We start from the raw sequence: 11406 nt of genomic DNA, 5'->3' as shown, positions 1-11406 counted from the left end.
CCACCTTGGAATTCTTGAATACATTTGTTAAGAGCATCTGAAGCCGGTGCCTGTGCTGGGCTGGCTCAGTTTCCCCAGGGTGACACCTGAACCACCCCCTCCCATTCCACCCCCAACAGTCACGGACCTTGGGATATAAAAGAGGTGCAGCCTGTGACCCAAGGAGGACCCTCGTGCCATAGGCCTATGGTGCCAAACAGGAGCTGATCCTCTAGATCAGAGCCCTGCACTGCCCACGCCTGGCTTTCGACTTTGATTCTCTGCTACCAAGTGCATCACAGAACCCGCACTAGCGGGTTTCCCAGCAAAGCAATGCCAGGGCCTGGTTCACATTCAGTGAAAACATCTGCAATAGTGCAAGCAATCTGTGCAAATCTGTTGCACTAAAACTCTGTCTGAAAAGTTGGCTACTTGTTCTGAAACCAAAACGTCAATTTGTACAAACCGCAATAAGTAAGTACACCTGGGCAGGCACCACTTGTGAACACCACTGAATGCCTCCGTGAACCAGCTGCTTTGTTCGCCACTGGGCATAAGAAGAGCTTCCTCCGCAGGCTGCGCTGACAGCTCCTTGCTGTGGCGCCTGGTGGTTTGGGGAAGCAGAGTGGCGTGATCGCAACAGTATAGATGTGCGAGTCACAGCGCTCTGCCACCCAGCAGCCCTGTGCCCTTGAGAAGTCACCCTACTACCTCTGAGCCTAAGCGTCCCCACGAAAGGCAAAGCACTATCTACTTTGTGGAGTTGCGGGAAAACTCAGAAGCGGTTGTGTAAAGCATGAGCCGAGGGCCTGGCAGAGTCAGCATGGGATAAACGCTGTGTGATTCTCCAAATCTCTCTCTGTCTCAGCACGTTCAGACCACCACACCCCTCCCCCGCTCATTCCAGCATCCAGACATCTGCAGAGTGAGCGCGCCCGAGTCCTCATCACCCTGGGCGCGCTGACCCGGAGGCCCCGTCCACCAGGCTTGCTCTCCACGCTGGTGGTACCAACCCTCTGTGCTAAATGCGGCCAAACTTGGTGCCCGGAGCTCTGTAAGAGAGCCCTCATCCGCGCACGTCTATCAGGAATGTGGGAAACTCAATTTGACAAATGTTAAAGGAAGTGGGGCACATCTGAGCAATTCCTGAGAGCTGCTTTAATTTACAGTTTGTAAATCCACTGTGTTATTACCGAGGCACAAAATAACAATAGTTATCTCATTTTTTTTTTTTTTCTGTTGCTGCAGGACAAATGAAATGATTTACCCAAACGTCTACATTCTGCCCTATAATAAGATTGGCTTTAGAGATGAGGCAATCAACTAACTTCCCTGTTTGTTCCTAGTAAAATGTATCCTCACTTATTAGCTGTGGGATACTGGGTTGCTACTAGGTATTAATACTCTAGACCTTCTCACCATGCAAAGGGCTGCATTTTGTAAGTGGGACAACAGGTCATGGCAATTGTCATAGCCCGTGGTCCAAGAGCTCTGCCGTCTTCATTCATTCAGTCGTGCGAGCGAAATTGATCCCTCCCCCACATGCCTCCTAGGAGCTGGGGAAGGCCTTGCCATTGTTATGATTGCTGGATAAGCCAGGCCACAGATTAATTCTCAGCAAATGTGGGTCCATTCCTGGTTCTGGCGTGCCTATCAGAGGGAAGACTGGGATGAGGTACAGCTAATAATATTGCCCTGATTTGTTAGCGTCTTACATAATTCTACTCCAAAGCAGGATGGGAGGGTATTCTCTCTGGTGAGGGCAATTCTTGGACAGGGTCTTAGCTGTGAGCTACCAGCAGGCACTTCCCCCAGCAGAGGGGGATGAGTGCCTGTGTCCTATGGGGCAAACTGGCAGTGCACTAAGGCGGCGGTCGGAAACCTTTCTGGCACCAGGGATCGGCTTCGTGGAAGACAGTTTTTCCATGATGGGGGGTGGGTGGGGAGGGGAGGGGATGGCTCAGGTGGTAATGCGAGTGATGGGGAGCGATGGGAAGCAGCAGGTGAGGCTTTGCTCGCTCGCCCGCTGCTCAGCGTCTGCTGTGTGGCCCGGTTCCCAACAGGTTGGGGACTGGTACCGCTCTGCGGCCCGGAGGCTGGGGACCCCTGCACTAAAGCATCTGCTGCTCTCTCCCACTCGCAGGAACTCCCTGATGCCCCAGAAAGCCAACTCCATATGCAAAGTTCCAGCCTGAAGAAATGAGCATCATCTTTAGACATGGGAGGGGAGCAAGGAGGCAGGTATCACAGAGGGACCCAGAAATGAGGAATTGTGAGAGGATGTCCAATGGCGATTTTTCTGTCTGAATAAAGTGGTGGTTTGCAGAGGAGATGAACCATCTGAAATTCTTCAAAGACGTAAGTGACTGTTGAGACCGAGCACTGTATTTCCTGGTCTAACTGTCGCCATGGAATGATCAGCTCCCAATCCACCTTCCCGTTCACCAGCGAGGGTTTTCATGGAGGAGGGACTCTATGGGCCCTGGACCAGTGATTTCCAAATGAGGCTCCAGGCCTCCTCTCTGCAGCTTCAACGAGAGAAACTGCTTTTACCTCTTTCATATGGTGGGATACTATATAAAATTTCATAGTTTAAAAAAATGCTATTTCTGCTTAAAAAAAATTTTATACACTGACCTATGATATCTGAGAGAAAAGATGATTTGCAGGATATACAGAAGTTGCAGAGTTAGTCCAAATTTCAGTCGTTCCACTTAGTGTGTGACAAGCTACTTAACTTATATCTGAGTTTCAACCTCCTCATCTATAAAGTGGGGAATATAGGTGAAAGTTTTCAGCACATACGAGTTCAGTTCCTGTTTTCCTTTCTTTAAGAATAGATGGGAGGGAAGAAGCCCTTAGCATATGATACCACCTCAGAGTAAGAAACCATAAAATAGGACAAGCGCTGGAAGATCTCTAGATATTATTCACCATTTGTGTGTGTGTGTGTGTTATTCCCAGATTTTCCATTATCTGAAAGACAACATGTGTTCATCGGGGGGTATAACAGAAATGTTTGAAGCTGGAGACATTATCTTCTACTCCATGGCTACACTTGAGGGATAAGACTGACCTCTTCAGGGTAGGGCAGGTGGGGCAGCCCAGAAAAGCAGTAGGAATTGGGCCAAGTGCCTGGAATCACAGTCAGGAAGGAAAGAGCCCAAGCAATCAGGCTGGACCAGGACCATCTGGGCCTGGCAAGAGCCCTGGTTCATTGCCCAATTGGTCCCAGCACCAAACTAAATGTAATATGCCTAAAGCCCTTCAGGAAGCATCTCAGCTGTTAAAATATCCCCAATGATACAGAAATCTAGATTCTGGACCTCACTTCCCTTGGAGCACCTGATAGACATATCTTATCCCAATTTAGTTTAGAATCTAAGAGTATGGTTCTTAGTCATTCCTTTTATCTTATCAGAATTTTACTAGCTTTTAATTTGATAGCCTTTCTTTCACAAATGTGATGTGATAAACCTGAACATTTGGGTACTAGAAGATATTTTTTTCCTGGTACCTGGGTATCTCTTCATCAAAAAACAGAGGATTTCTTATAAAACTGAGTTCAGAGCACTGGCTTCTCCCGCTTCTTTTCTGTCCTAAACATGCAAACAGAAAGGAACAAAGAGGCCAGGAAAGGAGGCTGTGACATAGTGTGAGCCCGTGACGCGGTGTGGGAGTCGGTCCTGGAGAAAGGAACTGACTAACCAAGACAGAGGAAAGAGAATGGGTTGGGTTGGGGGGGAAGATGGGAGTACATACTAAAATTCCTGTTGGGGTCCCAGAACTGCTGGAAATAGAACCCTTATCTGGGTATTGCCTAGAGCAACCACAGCTTTTTGAGCATGTTATGTTTTGTTTAAAATAAGGAAAAGAAGCTCCAAGAGAAGGGTGGTAAAATGGTAACTGCCTTCCCCTCCTAATTCATTCCCAGGAGCCCTTGACACAACCCTACAAAGATCTCTGAGCAGACTAACTTAAAAGCATGCCTTTGGGAAAAACTAAATGTCACAAGTATAAAATCACAGCCTCTGGGAAGTCAGCACTGATTTTAGGTGGTTTTAGGGTGTAATTTTGCCCCAGGAGACCAATAAGACTAGCACCAGGGATAAATACAGCAAGCTACAAACAATTCTTTAGATTGTATGTTCTCTGATGGCAGAGGCTACATCTAGGATGCTCTTTGAATATCCAGTTCTTAAAGCAGACACTTACAAAATGTTTACTGAACGAATATTGTCTTTTCCTACCCAGAAACAACCAGTCTTTACAAAAATCCCTTTATTGAGTCTGAAAACTTTCTGATATCACTCCATGTAAGCACTGAGAAGAAAGAGAGCAGAACAAGCCTAGTGAGATATCCACCCAGCAGCAACTCAGCCTCTATAAATTTAATTTTAGAAAACAAATGAATCTCAAACTTTCCTATAATTTTTTTTAGAGAAAAGTAGGAAAGGAATAGTTTTAAGTGATTAGAGTATCTCTCACATTAGCTTCCCATGACCCAGTGCCTCTTAAGGGCAGGGGAGGGAAAGAGATACAATTTACTGGTTATCTTTTACAAGCAGTACAAGACTACAATCCCTGGGATAAGGAAACTTACTAGCTCTTGATTTGAGGTCAATTCCCCAAAGGCAGTGCAGCCACTAAGATCCAAGAGGAATAAGTTAGTCCTGATGAGCTGAGGAGGCACAGATCAGAGTTCAGGACACAGGAAGCAGCTGGAAATCCTGAAAAGGGGCACCAGAGTGGAAGCATTTGTGCAGAGAATGGCTGCAGAAATCTGCAAGTGAACCCACCCAGTACACAGGGCAACATCACCCAGTGCTTACCACAGTGGCCACTGCAAGGTTGAGAAAGGTCGCTGCGCTGGGAGACATCAGAGGTTCAGCCCAGGAAAAGTGTAGAGAGCTGTTTAACACCTTGGGTATCCAGCTGAGATGCAAAATATCCTGGGAATTCATCCCCCCAAAAAGGGCATGCCTTAGAAGTAAGGACTCCACTGTGAAAACTACTCTTGATAGCTACAGACAAAGCCTGAAATCAAGTCCTGACATTTTCAGGGAAGAGATAGTTTGCAGATCGAGTGCCATCAAGTTAGAAGATCTTGTAACACACACTGAACTTGCCATAATTCATCTTAGCAAAGCATAAAACCAAAGCTACACAAGCTCAAAGTGATCAGCCAATATACAGCTGATTGCTGGAATAAGAATAAACATTCTTCCAAGGAAGATAACATATTCTAAAATATCTAAAACATGTCATTTACAATGTCAAGTATATATAATAAAAAACTACTACACATGCAAAGAAATAGGAAAATAGGACCCATAGTGGGGGAGAAAAAAGCAATCAATAGAAACTGAGCCTTAGATGGCCCAAATGTTGGGTTTAGCAGGTAGATTATAAAGCAGCCTTTCTTTGTTATGGGAAAAAAGGAAAGTTGCTCAAAGAATTAAAGGGAAATATTCTTTTAGTGAGTGATCAGACAGAAAGTCTCAGCAGAGAAATGGAAGCTATATAAAAGAACTAAATGTAAATTCTAGAACTGATAAAATACAATAACTGAAAAGAAACTTCACTGAATTCACTCAACACATACTGGAAGACAGATCACAGGGGGGAAAAAAAGAGTTGGTGAAGCTGAATACATATTTAAATAAATTTCCAAACTGAAGAGCAGGGAAAAAAGTGATTTTTAAAATATTAACAGAGAATCAGGGATCTTTGGGGTATAGTAAGATACCTGACCTAACATACATGTAATAGAAGGCTGAAGAGAAGAAAAGAAAAAAAAAAGCAGAAAAAAATATTGTAAGGAATAAGCGCTTCTAATAATGGGAAAACACTGACTTAAAAATCCAGAAACTCACTGACCCCACATAGAATAAATACCAAGAAAACCACCTTTATCAATTTTATAATCAACCTGCTGAAGATGAAAGATACAGAAAATAATCTTAAAAGCAGCCTGAGGAAAAAATAAGAATGATGACTGACATCATCAGGAACAATATAAGCCAAAAATCAATGGAATGACACTTTTAAAGCTCTAGAATAAAAAGTAGCAACCTAGATTTTTATATACAGTAAAAAAATATATATACTTTGAAAAGCAAGGTGACTCCAAGTTTGAGCCAAGATGGAGTCAGAGGGACTGGATTTACCCTCCAGCCTGAAATAATATGTGCTTCACACACATATGTATTCACACACATATGTGAACGGTTTTCAAGATACTGAACACTGGGCAATGAAAGATGAAAAAAATGCAGAAAACCCTACAGCTGTTCCAGCTTTCTGCCTAGGGATTGCTTTCAAGCTTCAGTGCAGGGAGGGAGAACCCATGTGGAGTTCAGCAGACTCCTTGAGTTGAGGAGACAAAGCTTAAAGTGTGGCAAGGGCAAGGGAGCTAAAATTTACAGCACAGAGTAATAGAGAGGAGAAAGCTGCATGAAGAGAGAGCTCTGGAGATATGCACAGAGTCCCCACAGAGTCCTAAGCTGAGGATGGATCATTGCATGCCTATGAGAAAACTGCTCAAGCCTGAGGAAAGAACCACCTGAAAGCATTAGAGGAACAGTTCTCAGAGCTCATGCAGAACCAGGAATAGTCCTTATTACCACCTGTTACAGTGGAAAACATAATTCATGGAATAATAGGTTGAGGAACCAGAAGGGTTTTGCCACATAGTGAGATAAAGTTAGTTATAATGTAAATATTGTTCTGGTTTCACCTAACAAAGCTAAAAGGCAAGATCAGAAAAGATCAAACTCTTACCAAGTAATTTAATAGCATCCCAAAACAAAGGACAATAATATTTAAAGGTATACAAAAGTATCCAGCACCTAACACAATAAAGGTAAAATTCACAATCTCTGGCAACCAATTAAAAATTACATTAAAAATGAAAGATACAGAAAAGAATCTTGAAAGCAGCCAGAGCTTTTAAAATTATCAAGCATACAAAGCAAGAAAATAAAACCCATAATAAAGAAAAAAATCAATCATAACTAACCTAGGATTTATGAAGATAATAGAAGAAACAAGAACATTAAGACATATTTTTACTGCCTTCCATATGATTGATAAAATTGAAGAAATATTGAGCAAGTTAAGTAGAGACATGGAAGATATTTTTTCAAAAAGTAGAACTTCTAAATATGAAAACTCTAATATCTGAGATGAAAAACACAAATGGAAGAGATTAAAAGCAGAGAATAGAAACTGCAGAAGAAAAGATTAGTGAACTTGAAGACAGAAATAGAAATTACCCAACATGAAAGTCAGAGGAAAAAAAACTGGGTAAAAAATTAACAGACAAAAATTAAACAGTTAACAAAAATTAAGTTTTCCTCAGTGACCTTGGGAAAACTTCAAATGGCCTAGCACACATGAAATTGGAGTCTCCCAAGGAGAGAAGGCAGGAAGGACAGAAAAAACAAAAGAAGTAATGACTGAAACTTTACCAAATTTAGTAAAAACTATAATCCCCCAGTTTCCAAAAGCTCAATGAACATCAAGAAACAGGCAGTAAACTACACAAAGGCCATAAGCAGATGGCTTAATGCCAGTGATGAGAGCTCCACTCTGGCAGCAGGAGTAGGTAATTGATTCCGGTAGCAGTAGGTAACTCTAATTTCTAGTTTTCTCCCCTAAGTTTTCAGAACCCCAGCACTGCACCCCCTCAGAGGTAAACTGTCCAGAATCTTCTCTCTCTTCAAGCCTCTGTCCCAGCTCTACAGGGGATCTCTCCTCTGAGGTCTTGAGGCATCAGCACCAACAACAGAGAGTGCCCCTTCTTCAGTGGTCTGTGCCCAAGCTCCCAGGGCCCTTCCTTCTTCAGGCTTCTAAATGCTGATCAACCCAACCCCTTCCCTGTGCAGCCCTAGCCCAAGGGATGGGGACTGCTTTCCCATTATTACTACCTCTGTGGTGTCACAGTGTTTCCTTTTTGCCTGTTTAACCAATTCCTTATGTTAAATACTGTTTAAACAACAGAGAAGGATGATTGCATCTTGTTGGGCAAAAGTATAAACATTAAAAAAAATCATTTTATAGAATTTCAAAGATGTACAGAGGAGTGCACATATAAGCTAAGTAGCCAGAGTTGAAACACGTTGGTTCTTGAGCTGTTCTCTCAGTTTCCAATCTACCCCTTTATCCCCATCTTTGTGATTTGGGGCTTTGCCAGGTGGGTGACCAATAGATTCTGTCCAAAAAGTATGCTACAGGGACACAAGAAGCTAGAGGGGAAACAAGGGACTTGCTTTTTTTCTGTTTTATTTCCTGTTTCTATCAACATCACCCTAATAATAGTTCTTCACTCTATAAGTAGTGATTGATTGCCTGTAGGTTCCAGTGACCCTGCAATCCCAGTAGCAGCCTCCTTGTTCCCTCTCAGAAATTCCAGTACCAGCTGCCTGGGCTGCTCTCCTCTGAGGTCTGGGTCCAGCTCCATGGATTTGCTGAACTATTTCTTCCGCTGAATTCTTTTCTGAATTCCTGAGGCAACAGCACCAGTTAGGCTGTGCCCCCTTCTCCGAGGTTTACCAGTTGTGGCGTCTTTCCTCCAAACTTCTCATCCCAGTGGCCTAACTCCTCAGATGTCTGGATCCAAACTCTCCCTCAAGCTTTTAAATCCCATTAATCCCAAGTCTTCTCTTGGTCTCCACATCCCAGAGGGAGGTAACTACTTCCTGCAATTACTACCTTGGTGATATTTTCCTTTGGAATTTAATAGCATAAAGACATACTTATAAATGATAACAATTCTTTTCATGTCAGATATGCTATATTACACAGAGGTTATTTTAACTTTTCCATGCTAATTTCTTTTGTCTTATACCTACATTTTCAGAGATTTTCAATAAGGGCTAAGTTATAAGTGTGCATCAGTGCTTATGAAACGGGAAGGATCTACAATAATTATTATTCTCCTGTTTGCCTCACTTTGTCCAAGGGACGACGTTATGGAGAGACTGAGAAATGGAAGACAAGAGATTCTCATATCCCTCATGATTTGGGGAAAGTTAGCCTTTAGGAAGCTAAGCCTCCTCATCTATAAAATACAACTCACAGATTACTGTAGATCTCTAACAAAGCGTTTATGTGGAAGCACTCTGTAATCACAAATGGTGTGTAAGTTTGTTTTTACTAGATGGTAAAAGAAAAGATGATGAAATAAGAGAGGTGGAAAGAAGAGAAACAACTGAAGAAAGCATTCTAGAGAAGTTTCTACCCACTCAGAACTCCTCTGGAAATCAGTTAAAAAAAAAAAAGAAGAGCGTGGCCCTCTGTTTTTCCCGTTCCATGCAACCCTGATCCCCACTCTCCACGCCAAAGGTCCCTTTTGCCAACGAGACAGAAGCCATTTATTAATGTACGGCAAATACTGTTTATTGCAGACTTTCCAGCTGACTCATGTGAAAAAGGCACTATGAAAATTAATGAATCTAGATAATCTCTCTAAATGGATTTATGTTAAAATATACAACATTCTTACATAACATCTGTTTTATATATGTGAAATAATATAACATTTAATGACAAAATCATGTTTTCAAAAATAACATTTGTTGAAGGTTAAGTCTCTTTTCTCTACCTAGAATCTTTCACAGGATTAAAGTATGTGTATATTATTTCTTATTACCAGAAAAACTTGACACAGATAAACTCATAAAATGGCCCCAATTTGCTCTTCACTACTTATATCAATATTCAGAACTGAGGCCTTCATTAAGCAGAATACTGTAACACACACCAATGCAGGCTATTTCCTGTGACAGATTTTGAATGTATATGACCTCTTTTACACTTGTGCTTTCTCATATATAAGAACACAGTATAGATAATAAGCAGAATATAAACTAAATCAAAATACAAGCTATACAAGGAATTGTGATCAACAGAGCCATGACAGATAAAATGTCTCGGGAATGCTCCAAAGGTTTCTATTTGTATGTCCAAGGCCTTGTTGTATTTTACAGTTCATTAAATGTTTTAATCTTTTTTAAAAACTGTTGGCATTAAGAACTTTAAATAAAGCTAAACATTCTATTATTGAGTATGTTGAAGAAGAGACCTAAGTAAGCAGAGGCTAGCCTAAAGTAAGCTACACTCTGGATGGTACATACCATAGTCACAGGCAAAACTGAAATTGTTTAGATTTTGAATCATGGGCAATATCTCTCTTTTGTTGCAATAAATAAACTCACCACTGTCAAAAAAAAAAAAAGTCTGCTTAGGCATTGAGATGGGGATGAAATAATTAATCCAATAAAGGAAACCTCACCTTGGTAAAGTAGGCAAAATATTTCCCAAGGTGAGAAATTCTGTTTAAAATTTTTTCATTTGAATAAAAATAACGGGCCCAGAAGCAAGTCCTCTGCTTACTTACGTTTGCATTGTTTCTTTATGGCGATAAATTCTGTATACCAAGAAATAAGAATCTGACGTTCCCTTCATGGCTTCTGAAAACAAAGCACGTTGGAATAATGCCAAGAATAATGGAGTTTAAAAACTAATTAGTGACTGCTTCCCTCATCAAAAGATTCCACTCCCGAATCGCTAGCAGCAGCACTGATTTTTTCCTGCCGTCTTCGCATGATTTCTTGCAACTCAGTGCTGCCGTTGTTATCCTGAAAAACAAACATGGTTCAGACAAGATGGTTACTGGTTTGTGAGGCTGCAAATCATGTAATGAAATGGCTTAGGCTAAAAGTTCTTTGTGTTTTTCTTCTCATGTCTCTAAGGGGAAAACTGAAGGCTGCCCTTCGTATAAGTGATGATTCTGGACTTTACTAACATCACATTTTCACTTATACTGTCTTAAGGCAATTCATTCACCATGCCTTTCTCTTGAACCTGTTAAAGATAAATCAGTAATGCATGTGGAATGCTCTAGATTCCCTGGGGGAAAGAAGAGATTGTACAAGAAGCACAAAAAGATGGTAAATTATCAAAGAATGCGCTTTAGGTCAAGTAAGATACTCATCTATCTACCTTAGGGGATTCTAGATCAGGCCCAAAGATTGGGATCCGAAGACACCAAGTTTCCTCATACCAAAGGGTTCTGACCCTCTGACGTCTTGTTGGCTTTTGTCCTTTCCAAACCTGACCTGCAATCCCTATGCGCCCTCCTTATTCCTCTCTCATCTACAGAAATCTCTGGCAACACAGGTGAGTAATATGAACCATGAACTAGATGCAAGAGAAGGGCATGATGGGAAGGTGCCTGGGGAAGAGGAAGAACCTCAGGTAGGAAGTCTCTACCTTAATTCACGTCCAGAGGAACAGGAGCAAGAGGCCAGGAGGACATGGGAAGTCAGGGGAAATGACACTGATAGGGAGTCTGGACTGAAGGAATTCGGAAATGTTAGGAATATGGAACTTTCTGTCATAACCTTTAAGGAGGAATTTATA

General features: G+C 41.8%; 1 protein-coding gene across 13 annotated transcripts in view; it reads right to left on the bottom strand.

The window, feature by feature from the left end:
* Positions 1-2033: 2033 nt before the first annotated feature.
* Positions 2034-11406, bottom strand: part of EPS8 (EGFR pathway substrate 8, signaling adaptor) — a 211352-nt gene continuing 201979 nt past the window's right edge. For 4 of the 13 annotated variants that reach the window (XM_082421939.1, XM_082421940.1, XM_082421938.1 and 1 more), the window contains one exon: positions 2035-10622. In XM_082421939.1, the coding sequence (XP_082278065.1) occupies positions 10509-10622 (114 nt within the window). In that variant the 3' untranslated portion in view covers positions 2035-10508. Of the gene's footprint in view, positions 10623-11406 lie in introns of all 13 variants that reach the window. The other 9 variants (XM_082421930.1, XM_082421937.1, XM_082421936.1 and 6 more) reach the window with 6 other exon arrangements.

The sequence above is a fragment of the Balaenoptera physalus genome (genome assembly GCF_965194825.1).
Source record: "Balaenoptera physalus genome assembly, chromosome: 13".
Lineage (NCBI taxonomy): Eukaryota > Metazoa > Chordata > Mammalia > Artiodactyla > Balaenopteridae > Balaenoptera > Balaenoptera physalus.
Note: the sequence above shows the minus strand (reverse complement) of the source record. Positions and strands in the feature narration are given on the sequence as shown.